This window comes from Manacus candei, unplaced genomic scaffold (genome assembly GCF_025592945.1).
Source record: "Manacus candei isolate 608988 ecotype Guabito, Panama unplaced genomic scaffold, ASM2559294v1 h1tg000003l, whole genome shotgun sequence".
Lineage (NCBI taxonomy): Eukaryota > Metazoa > Chordata > Aves > Passeriformes > Pipridae > Manacus > Manacus candei.
The window spans coordinates 165,742-192,518 of record NW_026138051.1 but is presented as its reverse complement, the minus strand read 5'-3'; the positions used below and the strand labels follow the sequence as shown (position 1 = coordinate 192,518).

At 43.3% G+C, this 26,777-nt stretch overlaps 1 protein-coding gene across 1 annotated transcript in view; it reads right to left on the bottom strand.

Moving 5' to 3' along the window:
* Window positions 1–17,290, bottom strand: part of MSN (moesin) — a 43,418-nt gene extending 26,128 nt beyond the window's left edge. Inside the window, exon 1 of the mRNA XM_051783761.1 lies at window positions 17,160–17,290. Coding sequence (XP_051639721.1) covers window positions 17,160–17,171 — 12 coding nt within the window. The 5' untranslated portion in view covers window positions 17,172–17,290. The remainder of the gene's footprint in view (window positions 1–17,159) is intronic.
* Window positions 17,291–26,777: the final 9,487 nt, after the last annotated feature.

The following is a 26,777-nucleotide window of genomic DNA, read 5'->3' as shown; positions in this document are numbered from 1 at the left end:
AGACACCAGCACACAGAGCACTTTGCCCACAGCTTCCAGCAAAGCTCACCTTCACAGCACCAATTTACTAACATGGGGCAGGGGGGAAACCTAGCTACAGCATACTGGCCATTAAAAAGATATGATGCCCCATGTGAAGCTTGGAAGAGCAGAGAATTTCTGCTTTACCTAACAAAGCAGTTTCAAAATAAGCCAATTCTGTGTTCACTCCAACTTTCTCTTAAGAGTTTTCTGGCAGGGTTTATAGCAGGCATTGCATTGCATCCAGTGGTTGAAAGACCCAACTCCTATTCTTGAAAAGGATAATAAGAATACACTGACTGAGGTGATCAAAAATCTGATGCAAAACATAATGCTAAAGCAATCAAGTTTCAAAAAAGGAAACCAAGTGATTTATGCTAATATAAACCCTGTCATACTGTAGCATCATCAGAGCCCCAGAGCATATTTGTTTGGCTGTTAATCTCAAAAACAGTCTGCTGTGTTCATTTGTACTGCTCATCCTGCAGCAATAAGGAAAATAAAATTCTTCCATACAGCAAGTGGTAATCAGGAATATTCCAAAATTAAAAAAAAAAAATAAAAAAAATCAGTTTCTTTGAAGGCACTTGCTGCCATTGAAAAGGTAATGCCTACACAGCAGAGCACCACAGCAGTATCTTATTGCTTTTCTGGTTCTCAAGACCATGTGTGAGAAGCCATTGCTACCTTTGTGTTTAAGTAAGTCCAAGTCCTCCTTTGCAAGTGATCAATACCCTGGTATTCAGAAGGGCCTGAGTAGAGGGTCACCAAATGGAGTCTGAGGGGATGATCCTTGCAGGACACATCCATCAGTCCAGAGATCAGTTACTCATATCAGGGAACCTACTTCAGACACTGTTATATAGGGCTTCTTTTTTTTCTCTTAAGTGGTGGAGAATCAGATTTATTACCCTCAAGGTCAGTCTCACTAAAAAATGAGGTCTCCTTGAAACCACGTTCACAGAGCTCAGAAAGCTTCAAAAAAGCTTATTCCTCACACAAAGAGTCTGTCCGTTGCAGCTGCCTTACTTTAGATGCCTCAATCACCCTGCCCCAGCTTTGCAGCTCCCTCATAAGCAGTGTATCAAAGCTCCAGAGACGCTTCACTTGGTTAGTAGCAACAAGCACTCAGAACACACAAGCACAGAGCCAGGCAAAGCCAGGGCTGTGCCAATGCTGCTTCATAGGGCTGGAGAACTCTGCCTTTTAGAACTCTGGAGGTATCATTTACCCAGTTTAATCAGTGATCTGATCTGGGTAGGTCACCTTTTCGGGAATAATAGTTCTACTTTATAAAAAGATTACTACAAAGTTATTAATTCAAAACAATTATCAAAAAAAAAAAAAAAAAAAGGCAGGGAATTCCCCTACCCCCTACACAGTATGGCTTCCAGAATCATTAATTACATGTTTCCAAGTTAAAGCTACTAGAATGTATTTCCTCTCTTCTCAACCAGTCACATCCTACCAATGGTGTTTGAACTCCGTGGCTGCTAGCAGCCTGCCACCCTCTCCAGAGGGTAAACAAGTTTCAGTTTGAGAAAAGGAGTTGCAAAGTGAGAGTACTAAGTCAGGAGAAGCAGCCAGGGGTGGATCCCCACATTTAGTCAAGTTCAGATACTTGTATGCAACTTATTACATAACTTACTCCCACCCTTGTGCAATGGATCAATTCCTCTATTTTTGCCATTTCCTTTTTCAGAAATAGATTCTTCACGTACCTCCCTTTGCTTTCCTGTAGCTGTTTCAACTCATTAACATTGCCATTTTCTGTTTCTTCAGAGCTACTCTGAAGAAACCCTTGGAATAACTATTTTTGTACCTGTTGTTTGAGTGACTTACAGAGAACATTCTTTACTAGTCAAAATCCAGAAGGAAATTAAAATATCACAGGGAAAAAAACCGGACCCCTTTTCCACAACATCTGGATGAGGAGGCATAACTTGAAGAAAAACCTAGTCATATGCATTTGCCATCATTCAACTTCTACAATCTGTGTACCTCTGGGTTTTGTTTTGGGAGTTGTTTGTTTTGTAAACACCATTTTTTGTGCCCCTTAGAAGGTGCTTTTCTCTGAAAAAACAGTATACACCTACTAATAGTAGAGTTGGCAGCTGTACTTCACATGTCAACTTAACCACATCCCGTGCTAAAGCTCTCCAACCTAAGAGCAGTTCAAAGGGCAGTGGATGTGTTCGAATGCCGGCAGTGGTATGGTGACATTTCTCACAGCTATTACATGCCCCTCCTAGGCAATCCTACTCACAGCTTACAAACACAATTTGTGCCGCCCCCCCTTCCACTGTACACCACACAACGGTGTTATGATCCTGGGGGGGGCTGAAGTAACTTGACCAGCAAAACAGTCGCTGCAGTCACCACCATCACCACCAAAAGCACTTCAGATTTTCTGAGAAGACTCTTAGAAGGCAACTTCCCCCCACCTGTAACCTTGCCTTAGTCAAGTTCTTCCCTCCCTCCCCATTCTCACCCCAAGGGCAGGGGATTTTCAAGTACTGTTTAACGGTTGCAAAGACCCAGTTGGAGGGGTAGTCAAGACAGGTAGCCAGGACATATTTCCAAATAGCCAAGGAGCTTCCAAAACCTAGCATCCAGTGGATGTCTACCAAAATCACAAGCAGTTACTTTGCTGGAAGGGGTTCAAAACAAGATTGAGACAGGATGCTAACAAGACAAGTGTGAGCTGCACAGAGGCATCACATGTACGGTAAGTACTTGAGATTCCTGAGCTAATAGACTAAATACTCAGTCCCTACATACAGGTCTTAAATTCAGCTGCAGTTAAGAACTGGTTTAGAGGTAACTTGAAATTGAGGGCAAATAAAATAACTATGCTCTGACACTCTTCTTATTAAAGACACTTTCTCCAGGGAAGAAAGCATGATAACTGCTGTGACCAAGCTCTTCCTTCTAAAGGACTCACGTTTGGATAAAAAGTCAGAGCATGCTTATCTGTTTCACATGCTTCTCTCTGTCCTTCAACCAAGACACTCCTAGCAGTTTAGCTCTGGTAAAGAACACAGAGCTGCCTGTTCCAGACACCCCGAGCATGGCCTGGGTGTGGCACATCAAGTTCTTGGCCAGCTCACAGCCCTCACTGAAAGTCTGAACAATAGCCAGACTTCTAGGAGCTAGAACACAGTCTTACTGTGGGATCTGACTGCTCAGACTATGAGCCATCCCTCCAAATTTAACTGCAGGCGCAGTCAAGGGTGAAGTAAAGCTGTTTCATCATCCTGTGATTTTCAGTTTTATCATTTCCAGCATGCTAGACAAATCCCGCAACTTCCTTTCAGTACAGGGTCTCATTTAGGCTGGCTGCATTTTCCTATCTATTTAGCTAACAGTTCCCTAAAATGCAGGATTTAATTTCTTTTTTTTTCCTCCACCTCTTTTTAATATTCAGTTTCCCCGCCCACACTTGCTTCCCTTACCACCAACTTATTTTAGGTTTTAAATAGTTCTGTTGGGACTGTCCATAGTTTATAAAACACCAGCTGATGATTACTGAAGTACCCTTTGTTATTTTCAGTTCCATCTAGTTCAAGTATTTGGGCTTTCCCAATATAGATGAGAGTAGCTACAGCACTATGATACACAGCACCCCGTGTCCCCAAAGGCTCCTGAAGGGTCCAGAGCTGCAGGGGAGCTGCAGAGAGCAGTGCCAGCACAGGCAGGGTGTGTACCCACCACCCGAACAGCCTGCACCCTCCCAATCACTTCTCATGTTCATACTCCACAATTACGCCACAAGCAGAAACAAAGAACGAATCAGGGTGGGAATAACTCATCCATTATTTTCTCCAGCAGAACCATTTCATTGGTCCTGTTCGCTACATTTACACAGGGGCACTGGTACTGGCTACAGAAAGAGAGAAGGGCAAGATGGCTTTTTGGGTACAACTGGACAAGACGGACCAAGCTATTGAACCACTTCTTATTCCTCACTCCCAGACATACCTGCTTTATCCCCTCCAAAACTATTATTTTTTAATCTCTCAAGGTGTTCTCACAAAGTCTATTTCAAAAAGCTACAGCTACCTGAACATAATTTGCATCTGGTGGACTTAAAGGCTGTAGCTTTTTTACAGAGAGATACAATAGCTCTACTATTTTACAGAGAGACAATCACATTTTAAAAAACAGAATAAAGCCTTAGAGTTCCAGAGACTACTACAGAGGTAAGCTATTCCCAGTTTGCTATGGGGCTGCATGTTCTGAAACAGTGCTATAAGCTAACTATAAGATAGTTGCTAGGAAGCAACTATCAAATGCTCTAGTAACATACTGCCTCAGGACTTCAGAGTCTAACAGCATCTTCTTGCCTACTCTAGCTTCACATGGGAAAGTGTTTTAGAATACTACCTGAACATAACCAGATGTCCTACACAGATCAACTGTACCAGCAAACACAACAAGTAAGGTAGTTGTACCCAAAAGTAACTGGGATATAATAAGAGTTCCTTAAAAAAGGGTTTGCTTTTGGTAATTTTTAATCATTATACTTGACTTGCTCTTTTACTTTCTCCATGCAATCCAGAAGATGCAGTTCAGAACTTTCAGGCACCTACACAATACCTCCTAAGTTCCAATACTTTCCAAGTTATCTTTGTTAAGAACTATTGTCCCATTGTAACAAAAACATGACCCTAAACATCTAACATCCAATCTAACTTAGAAAATGACCCACTTAGAAATTGGCGTTGTTCTGAGTGTGAGGTTGGACCACACGACTTCTAGGGTTATCTCCAGGCTTAATTTTTAAATAATTCTACAAGACTGCAGAGGTTGTTGGGGAGCAACCCTGCAACGTTCAGAATGCATGTGGCAGAAACTGATGCTTTATATCAAGTGGGCAAGAGCAATTCCTTACGTGATTTGCAGTTTCAGTATTTAGATCCTTTATCCTCCTCTACAGAGATCTTAGGGACTATCTTTATGCAGCCAAACAGGCAGATAAGCCAAACTGCTAGTGGTCTTCCTAAAGCTGCAGGTCAAAACTGAGAAACACAACTGGGTAGCAGGAAGAGAAATAGGAGATGGACTCAGGATCTGGCTAAGTCAACATACACACACATATAACTTACAAAAGCAAACTCACTAGACTAAGCAGAGGCAGGGAGTCTGAAAAGCAATCTTCTGCTGAGAGCATTCACAATTCAACTTGACAGCTTAGCTCTTACCCAGACCTGCTGTGTAGGGTTGCTTTTTGTTATGTTTCCATTTTTTTCCACATGCTAAGGTACAGCAGCGTAGGGTTTGCAAGTGTGAATTCAACTTTGATCAAAGACTGAGGCTCCTTCAACATTCCTGCATGCAGATACCTCACCACTAACTGCACGTTTCCAGGACACTGGGAACAGGAAAAGCTGCTAACAACTCTTGCTCAGGCTTGCTGTGGAAAAGGATAGTCCCATATTAATGCATCTAATAACCCATCTTTCTCTAAGGGAATGGCAGACCAATGAAATCACTTGGTGTATAAGACTGTCTGAATCTTCTCAGATCTCGATTACTTTCAAATACCTCCAAACACTGCCAAATCAAAGCTGCCGTTAAATATTGTAAAAGCATTTCTCGGTAAAGTCCTCCATGCCAAACTTTTCTGAGTCCGAAGCAACTTGCACATAGCAATTTGTAAAGAGACAAGGAAAAACTTGAAAGGACAGAGCAATGCAACACACAGTCCAACAGGTTCTGTAGGGAAAAAAAAAAAGAGACACTATCATTTTTTTTGCAGTATGAAAGACACATGCAAAGCTTAGCCTCTGACCAAGATACTTAGTGGTAGAAGAGACTTTGCACTGATGTGAATAAGGTACAGAGCAAGCAGAGCTTGAGTATTAAATTTGTCAGAACTTGAAGTAGCAAAGGAGCAGGGCAGCCTTCTGTCAGATTTCTACTTGATTATTTAGCATTTATGGGAAAAAACACTAAGATAGCGTTGTATTTCCTGTGTATGATGCTGAAGCAAGCACTGTTCAGGACACCTCATTTTCAATTGATGGGACTGGTCTTTTATCAATTTGGAAGTTACTCAGTCCTTCTATTTGCTCTGTCTTTCAACAGATCCAAGACAACACTACAGTGATATATTCTTACAGCTGAAGATGCTGACATGTATCCTCATTCAAAAAAGATCTCTACCCTATACTCCTGGATGTGCAAAGGGGAATTCAGGCTGAGCACAATACATTGTACTGCAGTTTGCAGTTGCCCTTCAACTTGAGATGTTAGTAACAAACCACAGAGCAAGATAAAAGAAAAATTCTACCTTGGGGTTTTTGAGATTTAACGAGCTTCCACATGTATGGCTGTGAACTCAGCACCCCAGGTATACAGCACAGAAAACATTGGTGGCTATAGACTTCACATAGCCCAAAACACTCACAGCAGCAAGTCATTAAAAAAAAGAAGAGTAAGAAAATTCTGAGTGTTCAGGAGCTTGCTGCTTCACAGTTTGTCATGGCCGGGTCAGAATACCATCAGTTCCAGGTTCAGTTTACTGTTTTAAGCAAAACAAAAATATTATATCAACACTTGGCTTCTTTAAATACCAACTTCAGGTAACGGGCTCCTTGATTGCTTTTTGGAGCAAAGGACTAACATTATAGCAACAAGGAAAGCATGTCACATCAATGTTCCAGGAAAGAACGAGTTACAGTCCAGCTTCTGTAACAAAGTCAGCACTACAGAGCTGCAGGCTGGAGGACTAAGACACATTGCTTATCCAAATATTTTCTTGGTTTAGCGATAAAGCATTCTATGGTGTTGAATAAGAACATTCTCCAAGCCTTCCACAGTCCCAACCACGGACTTGGGAGATTTCTGATGTTTTAAGTAATGCTAGCCTTTTCTGACCCCATTATTCAAGTTACTAGTAACCTTAAGAGTTTGAGACAGCTCACAAAATGAGCAGTCATATATAACAGTTCATACAGCAGTTTCTGTTTCTCTAGGAGATTGTGGATATTGCTAGAACATAACCATTTTACTGGTCTTTGCTTTCTATATTTCACCACAGCAAACAAGTTCACATGTTGAGTCCCCCTCAGTTAAAAATACAGATACTGCAACAAAAATCCAGTTGCTCACTCACATGGCACATTTTCAGAAATAGAAAAATCTAGGTTTCTCAGTTTGAGGTAAGCTCAGATCCTGATTTTTCCCTGAGGATAACTGTAGCCACAGAACATCGAATACAGCCAGACACTGGATTCAACATATCTCAGCTCAAGTTTTCATTATCTATCCAATAAAACAAGTTATTCAGTCACTTTTTCAAAAGTGGTTTTAAGTTTCCTTAACATATAGATACATGTAGGGTAACTATATGTTGGCATAATAGTTATTGATGCTTAAGCTTTCAATCTCATCTCACAGAGTACAGATGTTTCTCAACATTTGGATGTAACATTTGGTAGTTGCAAACAATAATCTAGAAAAGCAACACCCTTCTTATTCACACTGTACAGTGTCTCCATAAATGAATGCTGTCAAAACTTTGAAGAACACATGAATATAATGAGTAATATAATCTAGTGCCATCCCTAAAGGACAACTCTAGTGGTTTTAAAAACAAAACACACACAAAACCACATACACCAAACCAAACATGTCACAATTTTGCACGTTGTTACTGCTTAGACACTGAGTATTCTATTGTCTCAGCTACAATACTAGCAAGTTTCTTTCAACCCATCCAGCTTTCCAGGCAATTTTGCTTTCTTGATTCTTGCAGGTCTATTTTAGTGGTCAGATATTAAGCAGATTAACCAAGTAACTGGGCACTATCGAAAAGCATTTGAAGGACATTAAAGGCCTTTCTTTAAAGGACAATGCAATCATCAGGCATAGCCAACATGGGTTCATGAAGGGAAAGTCCTAATTTAATATCCTTCTACAATAAAGTCAGCCACTGAATGGATGAAGGAAAGGTGGTGGATGTAGTTTTTTGGTATTTTAGTAAAGCTTTTGATGCTGTCCCTCACAGCATCCTTCTGGACAAGTTGTCCAATTGCAAGATGAGGAGGCTCAAGGTGTTCATGGTCAGGCTTCGCGAACGAAGATTTGGGAAGGGCTCTACCCACGTTTGTAAAAGAACTGGATAAAGAACCAGTGGCAGCAGGCTCAAAGGGCTGCAGGGAACGGGGCTGGGGCTGGCTAACAAGCAGTCACCAGTGGTGTCCCTCAGGGCTCCATAACAGGGCCAGAGCTGTTCAGCATTTTTAGGGATGATCTAGATGCAGGAGTTCAATGCACCATTAGCAAATGTACTGACAATACAAAACTGGGAGTGCTGTTGACTCTCTCAAGGGACAAGAGGCCTAGCAGAGGGGTCTAGCTATATCAGAGTGTGATAGATCAGTGGCATGAAATTTAAAAAGAACAAATGCCAAACTCTGCACTTGGAGCTGAGTAACACCAGGCACATGTCCAAATTGGGAGAGGAGTGGCTGGAGAGCAGCCCTGCAGAAAGGGATATGGGAGTGCTGGTCAGCAGCAGGCTCAAGAAGAGCCAGCAGTGTGCCCTTGAAGACAAGAGGGCAAAACACATCCTGGGGGGCATCAAAACCAGCAAACACAGCCAGTCAAAAGAGGGCACTGTCCCGCTGTATTCAGCACTGGTGCAACCTAACCTGGAATACTGTGTGCAGTGCTGGGTCCACCATGATACTGATGTGCCTGAACATGTCCAGAGGACAGTTGCAAAGCTGGAGAAGGGCTGGAAGGCAAGTCCTTTGAGGAGCAGCTGAGGACTCTGGGTTTCTCTAGTTTGAGGAAAAGAAGGCTGAGGGGTAACCTCACTGCTCTCTGCAGCTTTTTGAGGATGGGACATGGAGACAGAAGGGCTGATCTTTCTCCCTTGGATCCAGGGACAGGATGCATGGGAATAATTCAAAGCTGCATCAGGGCAGGTTTAGAAAGGATATGAGGTGGCCAAACCCTGGAACAGGCTTCCTGGAGAGTGGGTCTATGTCTCAAGCTTGCCAGTTTAAGAGGCATTTGGACAGTGCCCTTAACATGATTCAGCTTTTTGTCAGCCCTGAAGTGGTCAGGCAGCTGGACAAGATGATCGCTAGGTCCCTTCCAACTGAACAATTCTATTCTAAGTAGAGGCTATGACAGACAGACCTATCTACTTCTTAAAAGGAAGAAACTCACCAAGAAAGTAAGTAAGCATATCTGAAACTACATCCATTCATCTCATGGGAGATGAAGATTCTTTTCTAAAACGAGGGGAAGAGAAGGATGAAAGTTTGATTCTCATTTAAGTTAAATTTAGAACATCTCCACAAAATTGAAATAAATATTAAGTATATTTACTATAAACGTCCATATAAAGATTACTATGCCACATTCCTCTTGCTAACTTGCATATGAACAGGTCAAACACTCATTAAAGTGTCTGCTTAATGATCTGTAGGTAAACCCTTACTTTTAATACATATGTACAAATCTCTCCTTTTCTAACACTTCTAACTGGAACTCCCAGGTTGCCAGAGAGCTGTCATACTAATAAAAGGACTAATAGGACTGTTTTATATAAGAGGATGTATTGGACCACAAAGTATCGTGTGGGTTTTGTATCACCAATTTTTATTGGGCAACCTGGTACTGCTTGAATTTGTCAGCAGTGGAACTGACTTACCTCTTACAGTGTGCCTTCAGAACCATTTGCTGCCATTCTACAAGTCCTGTGGATTGTAACTGTCAGGAAGATATCAAGTTCTGGATTTTAACAGAGAAAAAAACCACACAACCAGAACCCTCTTGTCCATCCAGCAAACTGCCTGAAAAGATATTTAGTGTATTAATGAAATAAATGTTCTCACCCTCTGAGCATGCTACTCTGGAAAAGTGAATAAAAAAAAATAAAATCTATGCCATATTTATATTCTTAGAGATATTATGAACAAAAAAAACACACCTCTGCAGGATCAGAGATGTGATGTCAAGCACCCTGACACTTCATGCTAATTATTTCTCTGGCAGCTCAGTTTTTACGCTGTAACTAAGCACAGAACTAATACCAGAGACTCAAGTTTAATACAGTTTAAAATATATGGCAAGGATTTAGCATAGACCATGCTTTATTAACCTATGTTAAGTAAAAGCAAGTGCATTCATTAAATGCTGTGACTAAGTGATTGATCAGATTGCCATGGCAGGTTTTTCCTGTACTTTGTCACTTCCCCACCATAATGGGGTCTCCCAATCCAGAGAGAAAAAAGACTCTGACAAGGACTTACAAAGCAGGAGTATAAATCAGTGATACACAGACAGACAAGAACAGTTCATGGCTGCAGAAAGTCATCAGTTTACAGTTGGACTCAAACCTAAAGGTCTTTTCCAACCTAAGTGATTTTATGATTTTATCTCAAAAACATAGGGAGGCACACAAGGGCAGAATAACAGTTCTCCAATATGCTGCACGCAAGATTCTCTGACATCAATGTAACAATCCCACACCACAAAAAAACCCCAAAAAACAACACACAAACACAAAACCAAAAAACACAAGTACAACAAGGAAGTTTTTACAGTATTCACACTCCAGTACAGTGAAGTCCTGTCTCCCAAGTAGCCTTCCTCTCAGAGACAAACAAGTTGACCAACAGAACTAGAAATCTGCAAGAGAGTACAGCTCAGTCTGGACCCTGAATACCATGATCAGTATTCATCATGGAATGGATTCATTGCATCAGTTATTCTTTCTGAACTCTTCTGAGATTTCATTTTTCTCTACACAGAATCACAGCTGGCAGAGAAAGGAGTCTGTCTCTTCCCCCACAAATCCATCTTCTCATTCTTGAATAATTGTATGTTTCTCTACAGAGCAGACCACATTTGGAGCTTTTTCATTCATTCCTCCTTTAGGGACACCCCTGTGCCCTCGTCTGTAGCTATTCAACCAAAATGGCCAAAGGGAGAGAGACGTAGCATGGCCAAGCACTCCTATTCCTCAGCCTGGCAATGGTATGAGAGCTGATCATCATTCCTTCATCCACAGTTTGTATTTTGGCACAGGTTTCTCGGAACAACTAATACAACTTCAGAGATGTTAGAAAACTAGGAAAAAGCATTTCACAGGAGTCATGCCTTTAAAAACATCTTCAAAGAGAGTTTTCTCCCCATTTGATACAAGTTCAACAAGCCGCTATACAAAGGCAAGGAGTTTTTGACTGCCCCAGTACTGCACTGGAGGATCACACATTCATAGAAGTGAAGATATCCTTTCATGGCTGCACAGGAAGGAAGCAGTACTAGATCACTTACCTATTGATAGTCGCAGTTGCTGCAGACAATTGTCTCTCTTCAACATAAGCCCCAAACCTCTGCAATTTCAGGTTCTAAACCTCCCAACAGTTGCAGCTGATCCTATAACAACCAAGCCTGCCAGTGAATGTCTCTTCCTAGCTCCCTTCCAAATACTTGCTTTAAACATTACTGCAAGAGTCAGTATTAGCTATTGGAGTAAGAAAGGTGGGGTTTATGCCCACAACTTCCAAAACACTTGAATGCTCCACCTAGAAACAACCACAGGAGTGTTACAAAGAGATGTGCCCAAAATAGCAATGTTCCATCAATCCAGAGACTTCAGCCTACTTTGGAAGTTTCATGTCAGATAAAAACAAACTCTTTTGATGCAGTGTTATTGGCTGCACTACGCAAATTCCTGCTGTTCTCAAAGACCCCTAAGGAAAGGCAAGCAATTAACTAGCAGCTTACTATTGCTCCTAATTTACATCAGTAAACTGCCCTGGATTATTCCTGGGCAGAGAGAGACTTTCTCTTTTCCAACAGTGCGTCTGCAGCAGCAAAGACTCCTCTCTGGAGCTGATTTTTCGTACAACCATTTAGCAGACAGACAAACAGGACATAGGGATAGGGGAACAACAGCAGTCTGAGGAGTTGAGATTGGAACTCTTTTCAAGCAGACCCTGTTGTACTCCTTAGAACAGTGATTAAGCACAGATAACAGCTTTATTGTGCAAATTCAGGGAGGCCCTCTTGTTGCACAGAAGGGGGGGAAAAAAGGAAGAAAAAAAAAAAAGAAGCCAGCCAAATAAGGTTGTTTGAGCTGCACAGAGCCAGGAAAGAGTCCAGGAGATGACGTAGCTAGAGGAAGCTTTTAGTCAGCTTCCTTCATACCCTGGAACAGAGCCAGAGCTACCTCTTCCAGAGGGGCTTCTCTGGGGAGTGGCCATTGATCAGCAAGGACATGCCCAACCCAGCAGCCAGGAGGGTCCTGGCACCCCCCACCCCCGGCACACCAAGTATCACAAACAGAAGAGATTGGAATCCCTCAGTTTCAGTTCATCAGCTGTCTTTCAAGCAGCCACCTAGCGACTCAGTGAGCTCTTTGCAGCAGGATTTAATTTCTGACTGGACATTATACATCAAATAACTGAAACAAGTTTCCTCTAGAGGCAGTGATGCGATTTCCTGTCAAAAAAGAGTCCATATTAAGACACCTTATAAACGATCCTCATGAGAACAGCAAGAATTGTAATTAACCTTCAGGGGTGATTAATCAGACAAGGTAGAATCACCCAAGGAAAGGGCTGCAACTCCTTGAAGGTTCAAAAGAGATACTGCCTGTAAACGTTATGGTGACAGGATATTTGCAAGAAGCAAGTGATGATGAACCCCTGATAGGAGGCACTCTGTTCCCTATAGCATTCTTACAACAGAAGCAGCAGACCTAAAGCTCTCTTTTGGGCCCCTTTTATTGGGTGCACCTCACCAACCAGCTTCTCATTCAACTGTCTCCGGCAACAGACTAAGAGGTCAAAAATTAAATAAAGGAGTCAGTTAACGTGTTTAATCTTCAAGAACTCCGATATGAAAAGCACTCTTAGACCTTACACTGTCACACTGAAGTTTTATGAACTGGATCATGACTACCAATTCAGATCAGGTACTTGGAGCAGTTCTTGCTCACTACAGTGTAAAACCACTCTAACTGATGTTTTTGGCACAACATTGCCAGTTGGGTGCAGGGCTTGCCATAAAAAGGGAAAGGAAGGTTTTACCAGTATGTAAAAATAAAGTGAATGCTAATTTATCATCAATGGTATACTTTAAAATCCCTGTTTAACTTTAACATAGAAGGCTTAAAAGTACCAAACGGAAGCTTTTGCTCACTGTCAGGTTTAATTGCTTCATCTGACATGAGGCAAAATCTTTCTATTCTTGCAGAATTTAGGAACCAAGCTGATGGATACACTACAAACAGGGTGTAAAGGCCTTTCCTATTTTGAAAAATTCCATGTTAGGAGTAAAGCTACAGACAATTCATTGCACACCAGTTCAGTAGTTTACCTGGTTCCACTGTACACTCAGCATCTTTTAGCTATTGTTGCTTCTGAAGTACAAAGGCATCTGACATTCACCAGCGGGGGAAACACAGACTTCTGTATAAAGCAAGATCTTTGGAAGCACTCATACACATCTCTTTACAGCAAGTAATATATCTGATAAGTGTTAGAAGAAGCATACAGTGGATTGAGTTTGCCTAACAAGCTAGCACACATGTCAAATCAAAGCCTGTCTAACTGTAAACAGTGTTGCCGAGCTTCTCAAGTTATACTGAGGGAAAGAAGGCAATATAACACCAAAGGATCAATCCTGAGATAAGACAGGAGGGATCTAGAATGCTTCCAGAGCTCCTTCGTAGCACAAGATCCAAACCCAGGGCCCCAAGAGAGAAGTGCCCATCCGTTAAAGTCACAGTTTTCATCGCCATCCACCTTTTGCCTCCAAGACCTCTGGTAAATTCCACAAGGAAAAAAGATCACCCAAACAAGCGTAGCAGTCTGCTCATAGTTACCGTCTTATTGCAGCATTTGGTATAAGTAGCTACACACAACAAATTATCCAGAGGGTTCTCTTGATATCTACCTCAGTCTGAGTTACCTTTCTTCTAACCAGAACTTTGCAGTTCTAAGGAACAAAGGGAGTTAAGCTTCAGAGACCTTTAGAGTCCAGATGGGAATTAAGACCATCAATTCAAATTACAGACAGGGTCCCTGAAGGCCCTAGTAACTACTGCTACACTGAGTTTTAGAAAGCATTAAGGGAAAAGGCAACAGTCCAAACTTCATCATACCTTAGTTTGAAGCTTTCTGTATTCACAAGATTAGCTTTGATTAAAACTATTTCTCTACAATAAGTAAAGGCTATATTACCTAAAACAGAACTGCTCGAGTCCTAGTGACAGGACAGTTGAATGTGCACCCATTCAGTGGCCTATCCATTCATATAGCCACAAAGTAAGTACATGCACAGGCAAAACAGTCAATGAATCCTGATACAGAAGCCCTGCTTTTTCTAATAGCTAAAAATAAAGTATCAGCCCATTAAATAGGCATGACTGGTACAAAAAAAAAAAAAAAAAAAAAAGTCACTTTCCCTCCCACTCCGACAACTAAGATGCTTTTTGTAATACTAAAGTTCAAGCGATTAACCATGGGGCTTAGACTAGCCACCAAAATGAGAGCTGACTCACTTCTATCAGGATTTGGGACAGTGTGACTTCCAGCACTGACCAGCCTGAAGTGACTCAGTGAGAGACCAGAGCACTAGTCAGGGCAAGATCAGAGCCTACTCATGGCAAATAGACAGCTCACAACTGGGGCAGAAACTTTTCAGAGCTTGAAAACGGCTTGAAAGATATGTTTTAGCATTCAACTACTTCCACCCTTTGCAATATAAAGCACTGGGGGGGTAATTATATGTCCTCTTTGGTGCCTGCTTTAACTGTTCACACCTCGCAAACTTTTCAGAACACAAAAAATTTAGACCAGAGTTGGCTGCTTAAGATCCCTCTAGATAAAAAAGTGAAGCTTTCCTGTTAAGAGCATAGCAGGATCAGCAGATTGATCCATGACGGACTTTCTACACAGGCCTCCAGTAACAGACATTACAAGTCACAACAGCAAATCACGTGCACTAGTTCAAGGGTTACCAGAGTTAATCTTGGATTCTTACTAAGAGTGCTACACAGCATAGTGCCAATCACAGCAAACCTTTCATAATGAAATGGAAATCTCTAGCTAGATGTGTTAACATTTAGCCTAGCCTGAAGAGGAGTCGGGACTCAGAACTCAACAGCTTTTCCTGCTCAAGCCATGCAGCAGCATGTTTCTGTAAGCCTGGTGAGATGAATGATAAGAGCTACCAAGCAGTTCAGACAAATGTTTTTCCTGCCCAGCCAGAACTGTTCCCTGGAACATTTCCTCCATCTGTCTTCTTCACAATGGATTTATTTTTGTGATGTAGCCTACATATAACTATATCTAACTACCCAGGTTCATCCACATTTGACCTTGATTTTTTTTCCTTGATTGAGAAAGTCATTTGCATTTTTTACTGTTAATTAAGCAGCTATTAGCAAATCTTAAGCTAGCACACTAGTAGTCTTTTTATTTCACATGAAGAAATTACACAGTTATGCCAGCATATCCTGTTCCTGCAAATCAGAGATAAAAAAATAATTTTTAAATATTATTTCAGTTGGGTCTGCAACCGGGGCAGATGGGGCAGGAAACAAAGGCTGACATAGCAGGAGGCCTGCAATTTAAACAGGCACAGACACTGGAGCCGCCTTCTGAGGAATCCATGGTGTGCAACACACAGCATTACAGCAAAGCACTTGCATTTCTCTATCTGTTCCAGTTTTTAAAAGCTCTGAAAGCAGAAGTACTCTGTCAAAACCAGAAAGCAGCAGACCGAGGTGGTGAACCCAGCCTTGGGTGTGTCTGCAGAAGCAGAGGCTACAGTGAGCACCTCCCAGCCAGCGTTCAGTCAGCCCGGTGCTGGGAACTCCACCTCCCGCGCCTCTCAGCAACTCGTTCAGGACTTCTTGGCCGATTCACTCTGAAAGAAGTCACTCTTCATGGCTGTAAACTCTCTGGCTAAAAGGTCTCAACTGCATTTTACATAGAAGTCCCCTAACCTGTGCTCCTTCTGTTAATCTTACTGAACTCGTTGCCCGTACTTTAGGGTTTTTAGTAAGTAAATCTTCACTAATCATTGCTGATGTTTGAAGAAAGGCCTTCCTAAAGTTTCAGAAAATACTGTCTAAACCTTGAAGTAGCTTGAGTTTGAGATGTTTAAGATGTTTGAGATCCTTTAAGATGTTGCTGTTTAAATAACCATCATCATCCAGCTATTGTCTCAGAGAGATGACATTTAAAACGTCGGGAAAAGTAAAGTCAGTCAAACAGGCATTTAATATCAATTTTAAAGTAATAAAATTAAACTATAAAAAAAAAAAAAAAGGAAAGAAAAATCAGGGTGGATTCCATTTCAGCTGCCATTTGCATAGGGGTGGTGTTTTGATTAGGATCTTATTTTCTCTCCTTTACATAAGCCACAGACTTTTAGCTTAAACATTTGATGTTTTTAGGCCATTTCAGATCACTCCAGTGAGGAAACATCCAGAGACTTCCAGCCTGCTCCTTCCTGTTTTATCAATGAAGGGCTGGGACCAATTTTTACTCCAACCAGGAAAAATTAAATGGAAAAACCCCATGCTCCTCATTAGTCACCGAACTCCTGCTGCGAGGAGAGTCAAGTACAGACTTGACGGGACTTTCTGAAGTATCAAAACCTCTCCAGCCAAGAAATACCTCGAGTCAAGCTAGGACAAGGCTCCCTGGCAACTCAAACTGACTAATTACAAGTTGTGAAAACCCCAACTTCTCTTCGCGGAGCACGCGAGGCGGCCACAGCTCCCCCCGGGCTCTCGGAAGCCTCGCCCCGCCGCCCCCCCGGCCGGGGCGCACACGCGGGCGGGCGGCGGCCCCGCTGCGCTCCGACGGACATTTTGGGGCGGAGGGGCGGCCCCGCCGCGCCGAGAGCCCGCGGCCCATGCGGGGCCCCGGCCCGGCCCCCCGGGCGGGGAGCGGCCGGCGAGGGGAGCACAAGATGGAGGGGCGAGCGGGCGGCTGCGCTCCCCGGGACTCCCTCCTGCCCCTCGCTCCTTCCTCCGGGGCGGCCGCCACCGCCCTGGGCTCAGCCGAGCCCAGGCGGGAGGAGCTCCCGGGCCGCGCCCGTCGGGGCCCCACCACGGGGCCTCCGCGCCGCCCCGCGCCCGCAGCACCCACCGTTTTCGGCATCTTCCCGGCGGGCTGGACACGGCGGTCGCTCCTCCTGCGCCGGTGGGGATCCGCACGGGCTCCGCGCTGCTTCTAACGGGACTCCGAGCCGCGCCTCTCCGCCGCCCGCCCGGCCAGGCCCCGCCCGGCCCCGCCCCGGCCGCCCCCGTGCGCGGCTGCGGCCGCGGCGCCCCCGCCCCGCCCCGGCCGGGCCCTGCCAGGCGGCCCGCGAGGGGCGCGGCCGCGGGGCTGCGGCGGAGCTCGGCGGGGCGAGCGCCGAGGGCTTCCAGCGCCCCTGAGCCAGTGTCGAGAGAGCCCCGGCCGCTGAGGGTTATGCGCGGATCAGTGTCACTGGAACTTCTGGTCCTTGATAAAGCGCTGTTTAAGAAAATAATGCTGTTTTATCGGTGATTGCGCTGTTCAAAGACTGCAGCGCTGACCTGTGTCGGACCCTTCTGTGCCTCGTGCGGATGCAGCTCGGGCGCTGCTAAGCCGGGGCTCCTCGGCCCTTGGTGCAGCCGGTCATCTCCTGTTCTGTAGAGGTTTTCACAGCTGTCCCTTTGAGTAAAGAACACACTTCCAGCTCCAGGTGCTTCAAAAGCCCAAGGGACTGTGGCTCCCTGAAGCTCGGCAAGCAAGCCACCTCTGGTCTTCAAGGCTTCTCCAAGGCCACCACCATAACCACGCAATGTGAATGAGGAATCAAATTCATGGATGAGAATAGTTGGAGGACTAGCAGCAGGCCACCCGCCAAAGTTGCCCCTGTCATCCATGTTTTGCAACCACTGATGGAGGAAATCAAGGTCCAGTATTTTCATGAGGATTTAAAGATGCCATCTCATCTCATTTGGGACTCTGAACATAACTGTCAAACAGGGAACCAAGTCCTGTTTTCTCTCAGGAAAAAGTCTTTCTTTTTAAAGGTATCAACTTGTGCCCAGAAGAAGGAAATTAAATGTTCGCATTAAATTAAATGTCTTAATTTTAAAGGAAAGTAGAAACATACCTTATTATTTTTTTCTTGACTTTGTGTCTTCTTGTCAAATCTGCTAAACATTTTTAATCTATAAGCCATCTTGGTTGATGGAAAGCCTATGTAGGCTAGCTGTGCTTCATACCTACTTTTTTTTTTCCCCAGCATCCTGAATAAATGAGATTGTGTTAATTTAAGATATAAATTGAGATATAAAATAGGAAGAAAGCAAGCCAAGCTCTACTAAGCAACTCAGCACAGACTCCTGATGAGTAAACTTTTCTTTAATTTGATTACAGTATTCTACTGGGATTATTATTAAACTGAGATATGATGGGAATTGACAGCAGATTCATAATAACACTTTGTACGTCTTTAAAAATTGCTGTTCATTCAAAAGATCTCAAAGTGCCTTGTAAATACCCAGATTTAAATCCTCAGGGTCTTCAGAAAAGAAGTTTCTCTTTTTTCCCCAAGGATTAATACTGTTGTGAATGTTTATGTAATATAACACAAATAAATTTTAAGCTTATAAAATGTGTTGATTTGCTTTTCATTGTCATGTTTCCTCACTGTGTAGCACTGCATGAGAAGGAGAAAATCCAGAACAGCTCTCAGCCTATAAAAAAGAAAAATGAAATTTGCAAGACACATGGCCTTGCCTCACCCTGAAGTAAATCAAGAGTAATACTATAGAGAGTAATAAAACTATTCCTATGCCCACCTGGCAAGAGAAGGAAACAGGGTCCATGAGCTTTCTTTGCTTCAGCTGAATATACAGGTTTCACTTAAACTAGAATCTCTATGCTATGCCTACATAGAAAAAAACCCATCAGTATAATTGGATTGATGTAAACCAGTATAACTTTACTGCACAGAAAGTCACAGGTGCCCAAGAGCCTGTGTTACAAAGTTTTCTTCCTTTTCTGGCTCATTTTTATGTTGAGACTTTCTTAGACTAGGTCCAACAAGACTGCTCAGTGAAAGGGCTCCCTTTGTTTCCTGCAGTAACAGATACTGACAGAAGACGTCTAGAATAATAAAGTCACTTGCTTGTGATTTTTTGCCAGGTTTGGATCCAGGAATGTTATGTGTGAGCTTTCTCACTGAATTCAAGTGACTCTGTGGAGACTTCTTCCATGCTAACAACATATATGATGGGGAGAGCCTGATTCTGCTTCTGTTGGGACTTCTATTCCAATGTTCCTTCATAAGACTGAGGTAACTGTTTGGAGAATTTAATTATTCTTTTTCATAAAGATGAGAAGACTTTAGATGATAGAAGTCTAGCTATTTCCTTGCCAAATTTAAAGTGCCACAATTTAGTATCCAGGGACCTAATGTCTTCTTCATAGTGCTACTGACAAGAAGCCATGATGCAAATGAAGCCTTGTGCCAGTGAAACAATCAGATCCAAAGCAACTGTATTCTCACTCAGAGTGTTCCAGGCATTGGCCATGTGTGCAGAAAGTCATAAATCCTCTGCCAAAGAGTCTCAAACAGTCTCAAGGGGCAAGACAAAGCAAAGCAAATGCTACAGCATAACAGACACTTCTTTCTCACCCCCGCCACTTCTCTTGTCTGTCTTCCCTAACATTCATAGCAATAACCAAACAAAATACCATTCATACCACTTTGAAAGACAAGGGTTGCCTGTAAGAGACACGAGTCTCTGTGCTTTTCTTCTGCTTCTTCCTTTCCCCTTCCCCTTCACTGTTGAGGTGGAGGACAAGACATCTGAAACAAGAACCACATGGTGCTCCAGCCACAGTACCATGAGGAATTCCTGCTGCGGAAGTCCTGCACCAAGACCTCACCTCCCCCAGACCTCTGCTTTGCCAGCTGCTGAGGAGGGGTGGTGTCATCCAGCAGCCCTTTGCTGAGCCCTCCCTGCCTGGCCATGTGTGAGAACAACCACCTCAGTGGATTCCTTGAGAGCCACAGGCAGGGGTTATCTCTCCTCCTGACTTCAGAATGAGATTCCAAGGGGTAAAAGTATCAGCTGACTAAAGATCCTTCTTGCAGGAGGCTGGAGAAATGAGTAACATTACCCAGGGCCTCAAAAATGCTGTTATTTCCAGACTGCTCAGATCCCAAATAATATTAAAGTGTTTCAGAATTAGATTAGACCTGATGACATTAAGCATTCTCCTGGAAGGAGGTCTGGTATTTCACTGAGGATTTCTGGCCTTGGTTTCATTTACATCCAACCTTCTGTAGTACCTTCTTTTAAGCAGAAAAAGCAGGTAAATTATTTGGTTTGACATATCAGAATTATTTAGCATAAGCACTTAAAAAAGGGGCTATTTTGTCAGCATATAGGTTTTTTTTGACAGATGCTGAGTAACATGAGGTTCCCTTTGCATAGCTTTGACAGAGGATAGAGGCCAAATTCTTACTAGAGGTATATTTCAGAGGGCTGAAATTTAGTTTAATTCACGTAAGTAAAGGGAGGCACAAAATGAAATTGTTACCATAGTACGAGAACTACACCTTCACCACACAGTAGTCCTGGATTCTATTTAAAATTAACCAGTCAGGTTCTGAGCTCCTGTTTGAATAGCAGCTAAACTTCTTCCTCCTGCTCTTACTGCTTTCCTTCTGCTCAGATTGAATGCCTTTAGGTTCACAGTGAGATGCCTTCAATGACAATCTTAGATCATTTTACTGTTTGATTGTATTTAGAAGTAAAAGGCATATTCTTACCCAAACAAACAAAATCACTCTTTCCATTCACCCTTACCTCTTTAACACCTTTTGTCTTGAGTATCACGGTAATTTTTTGCAGTGATTCTCAAGCTGGAAGGATGAGAGAGGTAAAGGAAGTGAAGAGCATACCACATCCAGGAAGGCAGGGTTTGAAAAGGCTGGAAATAATTCCATTCCCATGTAGCTGCAGTGACAGGGCAGAAGCTGATGGGCCACTGGATGTGTGACCCCATTTATCTGACCCCCTTTCCACCTTACAGAACGGATCTCATTACATTGTAACATCCCAGCTCCTGGCTTGTCCATTCACCCTGGCAGAAATAGCTGGAACTGCTTGGAAAACCCAGGGATTTGAGTCTGCCAGATGCTCTAGTTCCTAGTTCCTCATTCCCTCCAGCATATAAATCCACCACTGGCAATGACGTCCCTGCAAGGGATGATTAGGCACAATGACTCGCTGTACAGCCCACACCACTCATCTCTCCCTGTATGTCTGCGGATATGCTGTGCTTGTGCAGGGAGAGACTAAAGAAGAGAGTTTCAAACCAGACAAAAGGTGTGTAACATATGCAATGACCATAAAAAAAAATGTAAGAACAAGCCATTTGCTAGAATTGTCTCTTCTTCAGTTATTCTTTCTATATACCATATGCAAGCAAATGCTCATGTGTTGCTTGCTTTGTACACCTTGTAGTGCTTGCAGCAATGTGGGGAACAAAGGGAAATCTAACAGATATTCTGGGACCTCACTTCAAATATTTACAACCCATATAACAGAGAACATTACTAGCAATGACAAAACAATTACTGAGAATATGTTCTGCCAGTTTGGATGAAAGGTACTAGCACAGAAACGCTCTTAAATCTAGGCAGAATTGGAACAATGTGAGCTTTGGAGACTGACACCGGCACCTTCTCCTTAGAGCAAGGAGATGGGGTAAGTCCTGATGGTCTGTTCCATCTCAAACTAGTGAAGAAAGATTATTTCTGTGGGTGACAGGAGGAATCAAGATAGGGCTTTCAGTTTTAGAAAAATGTTTCTAATTTGAAAATTAGCTCCACTGGTATTTATTGTGATAGCTTTGGTCATGTGATGTGTATCCAAACATGTTTACTCATATGTATTTCCCGTAGGCCATTAAGCATTTACGGTAGTCAGGGTCAGCTAAAAACATACTGGAAGCTGGGAGCTAGAGGTAAATTACTACTGTTACCCACTGCATTTTACCCCCAAGGCATGTTAAGTAAACTTTCCTATCTGACCGTTCAGGAGCCACTCTGGCAGTCACACTCCCACCACCAGAGATTGTAACTGTTGGGACCAAAGCCTCTTCACAGCTCCAGTGACTTGATAGGGGCTCCATTTGATTCCCTACACACCTCACTCTCAGTAAGACAAGTTTTCCTTACCAGCTCAACCTCAGGTTTCCCATAGCAGAGTCTCAGAACTCTGGTTCCTTTAAGTAATTTTATCGTCCTGCAACAACAGAGTAATAGCTCTATGTGGGTGCCCCCAAGGAGGGACCCTGACCAAAGGACTCCCTGGGCTTCTATACCTTCTCGGTCTGTTCTCAGATAGCCTGAGGTCTTCCTGCTTAGTCCTCAGCTCCTGTTGTGTCTCTGAGTGGCAGGTCTCTCTCACCTGGCTGGGCCACAGGTCCCTGTGCCCTTTGTTGTGCAAAATGTCGGTGCCAGTCCAGGTTCTCCTGCCCCAGAGCTTAATCCTCAGCCTGCACATTGAGCTACCTGCACTGTGTTCCTCAACAGGCAGTCCACAAAGCCTGTGGGACTCCCTCCAGAGCTGTCTTGACCAGCAAAGCCTCACTGTAAACAAATCATGACCAAAAAAACAATTAAATCTCCAAATTCTAACAAAACCTGTCACTCTGCTCTGCATCCACCTTACTTTCTTCACAGAACAATCCAAACTTTGTAATATAAAGTCTAGCAATTTTTCTGTTCAATAGGGCTCAGACCAGGAAGAGTTTTATCTGCAGCACTAATAGGCTTTGCTGCAGAGAGGGAGACGGTATGGAGTCTTCAGGAAAGATCTTCACAGTTTTGATGCTCCAAGGAAACAGGCTCTCATGGAGTTTTCTCCTCTCTTCCCCCTCTCTCCTGCTCTGCCTCCTTCTCAGAAGGCTTGTGTGGAGCCAAGATGATAGTACTGATGTGATGACCATGTAGGGCCACTGCCTTTCTGACTCAGAGATTGGGAACTTGGAGACTGTAATGAAGGCCACCAGGCATTTCCCTCCATGCCTGCCAGGGAATTTCAGTGTCCAACCTCCAGGGCTGAGTACCAGGCTCCAGATGGCTCCAGTACAGATGACCACTGCATAGGAGTCTATTTGGAATGCATTCACTTACACTAGGATTTTCTGAAGGCTTCAACATGTAATAATCAGGAGTAATTGTATATAAAATCAGTCCAAGATAGTGAAAAAGGCCATAGAAGGGTCAAACTGAGTGTTACTGAACAAGAACCAGGGAGAAACCAGTTCTGAAAGGGATTTTTGGGTCAATACAGTTTCACTATTTAAAATAAAACCACTCCCAAAGGCACATGGATCATCAACACCTGCAATGAGCTATCACAGCAAGAATCTCCAGCTGCAAACTAAGTCCAATCATGATAGGAGATGATGGAAGCAGTACCGTCGTGTAGATTAGAAACAGAGACTAGCAGATAGCTCTGCTTGGTCCTACAAGCTGTGTCAGTGGGTGACTAGATGATTTTATATTCCTTTTGACTAGCTATAAAAGTAATATAAATAAGATTGGCTATCTTAGAGGGGGCTGACAAAATTGTCATCTTAAGGCTTCAGCCAACAGTGGAAATTCTGTACTTTATGTTAACTGTTTATAAATAAATATTACCTAAATTCTTAATTTAAGAGACTTGTTTCCTGGTTATTTATTTGGACCTGTCAATGCAAAGAGTTTATTTTTAAAGTCTTTTCAGGTTTCATAGCTCAAGTACTTCAGAGCACTGCTAACAGCAAGATCCAGAGAGGCAGATGGTAGGACAGCAACTGTTTTTCTTGTCCAGGGTCTGTGATACATAAAAAGAGAAAAACTGCACAACAGTCTGATCCAAATCCCACCAACTGCAAATTTGCAGAGCAGATGCAGATGATTACGGAGTCTCACTCTCCACATCTTAGTAGTTTGTGTCATCAGGCACAGTAACAGTCTAAAATATGCCCCTCTCCTTGGAAAGTGTCCATGTGCTCATCTTGCATAGGTGTCAAGAACAGCTGGAAACTCAAGGTCACGTATCTGACCCATTCACTCCACAGAAGTAGAAATACACCTGTACCACTCCACAGCAGGATTTGAACAACTCAGTTCACAGTTTGAATGTGAACTGGATTCACAGTGGATTACAGCACATCCACTTGTGGATCTTGATCTTCCCAGAAGGTGTATGGGACAGCATGTTGGCCTAAAAACCTCCTCACTTCCCTGAGATTCAAAACTAAATCAGAGTGAGAGAGTAACAGAACCTGGTGTTGCTCCTACCTGAGCATGTTGGCAGACCCGAGGGCATCAGGGGACAGTCCCTGTGCTGTGTGAGTGCTTGGGTGAAAGAGCCTGCAAGCATTTGGTGGTGGTTGAGCTTCCTGCAGCCAGAGCAATAGTTTCTACAGACCCTCAAATAAGCTGCTGCCATACCATCACCAGCTTTTAGCACAAAGATGTAGTTCAAAGTCTAGGCCCATGCTAAACTCAGTTAAAAGAACAGCCCTTCTACTCCCAGACAGTTTCTCCCTGCCCTCTTTTGTCTTTAGGTCCAGAGCATTTAGTGCCCTGGGGCAGCAGCACATAAGGCTCTCACATGCATGGTCTGCTCCATGACCCCACTTCATGCCTGCAGGGAGGTCATGCACAGGGAGGCCCAAGCAAACATCACTTCAATATTCCTAGCCCAAGCCTATTTCTCCTTTGCATTCAACATCAGCATAGCTGGGCCAATATGGGAGAGAAAAGAGATTTATTCCTTCAAGAATTGCCTATCATAAGCAGCAATCTCTCTGGCAGCAGTAGCCAGGGGACTGGCTGTGTGCTGACCCTCAGGGAGCCCTGCCTCTGATGTGACTGATAGTTTGGGCTGTAGTGTATTCAGCAGCAGACTTATGTGGTGTTCAGGCTGTAACTGGGCTGGATTGAAAAGTATTCACACATCCCCATCATCACTAGCTCTAGCTCTCCTAGAGACTATCAACTCAGCCACCAAACTATATAAGTAAGCCACATCTACACTAGCTTTTTAGTTCAGATCAGTAGTTTGGTTTTTAAGTTAATTAATTTCCTATTCACTGCACTTAATTTAATTTCCTATTCACCTGATTATTCACTTTCCCATTGTGGTGCAGTCTCATACCTGGTAAACTGAATTCCTTTTGGATGAAGATAAAATAGAAGATGTGCTTCCAGGAATGCACCTATAGTGCTCCGGCTATTGGCAAGCATTCAGTTAATTGGGCCAGAACAGAGCAAGTCCAAAATAATCTCACTCTGAAGCACATTTAGTGTGAATGTTAAATACCAAGGAGCAGCTCTTTTGTTTTCCACATCTGCTCTTATTACACCACACAACTTGTTAATGTAGACATATTTACCTGTCAAAATGATCCAGACTTGCTTGTGTGTCTATTGAACCTGTTCAGACGTTTTTAGCAGAATAGATTTTAATCTGGAACAGGGTAGCCAAACTAAGTTAGGGAGCAAGGACACATGAAATTTACTGGCACCTCTGTGGAAACAATAACCTCAAATGAAGACAGTCTCAAATGCAGCCAGAATAGCACCTTCAGCCTCGGGCCATTCCTGGGACACACAGGTGCACTTAGCAACAAACTGCAGTTCGAAGTTGGCTTCAAAATTCTCCTTCTCCCCTCTGCAAAATGTCATAGGTTCACCCATGCATTAAGGCTTCACTGATTGACATCAAATTCCTTGCGGAACAGAAGAGTGCAGCTCCCCAGAATTTTAACCCTCCAGTTAGCCCCTGTTCCCACTCATAGGGACCTTCTCTCTCACCTGCCATTGAGATTTGAAAACTTTCTCTCCCTCACACACAGAGCATCTGCAATATAATCTAACTTTCCTCTGCCTCTCCAGGGCTGCAAGACCAACTTGGTGCTCCAGGCATTCCAGCTCCTACGGAACAGAAGCAGAGCAGGGAGGTGGCACTCAGTCTCAACATTAAGTCAATTCTCCCCATTGTACTGAAAAACAGGGCTCAGAAAGTCATAAAGAAGGAAAAGAAAACTGGCCTATGTTTCTAGGTAGTGGCATATAATGTAGAAGATGATCTCAGCACTAACTGTTTCAGACAAACGACCCTTTACTAGTTCTTTCCATTTCAGCCTTGGCTCCATTCATGTTGCCTGAGACCTAGATCTATTTTTGGAAACCTTAAAAATATACAGGCAGTTGCCAGCCATTCTTATTCCAATGCAGGAACATTTTATACTGAAGACATTACTCTTGGCTCTTGCTCAGATGGCAGGGTTTTTTCCAGGTGAACACCAAACCCTGACCCATGACAATGTTGCCTAGGTAAGTACTGCATCTGTTTCTGGGCTAGAATGTGAAGTGGACTCAAACCCAGAACTTCATTGTGAAGGAGCTGCCTAGAGCAAGAGTCTGTTCTGAGAATGTTGATGCTACCTCTCCCGCCCAGCTGATACAGTCACAAGTGAAGGGAATTCCCTCCCACCCTGTTAACACTACGTGGTGTGATCTACAGTCAGGGTTGCATGACTGTGAGAGAGTGCACTCCTGCACAAGCCTAACTCTACACACACTCTGCATGCAGCTTTTCCTTTCCCTGAGGCAGAACATGATGATGCAGCACACAGCACACACCACCTGGCCCAGTTAGACACAGGCATGACAGATGGCATCATTTATTTTTCTTAGTTTTTTACTAAACA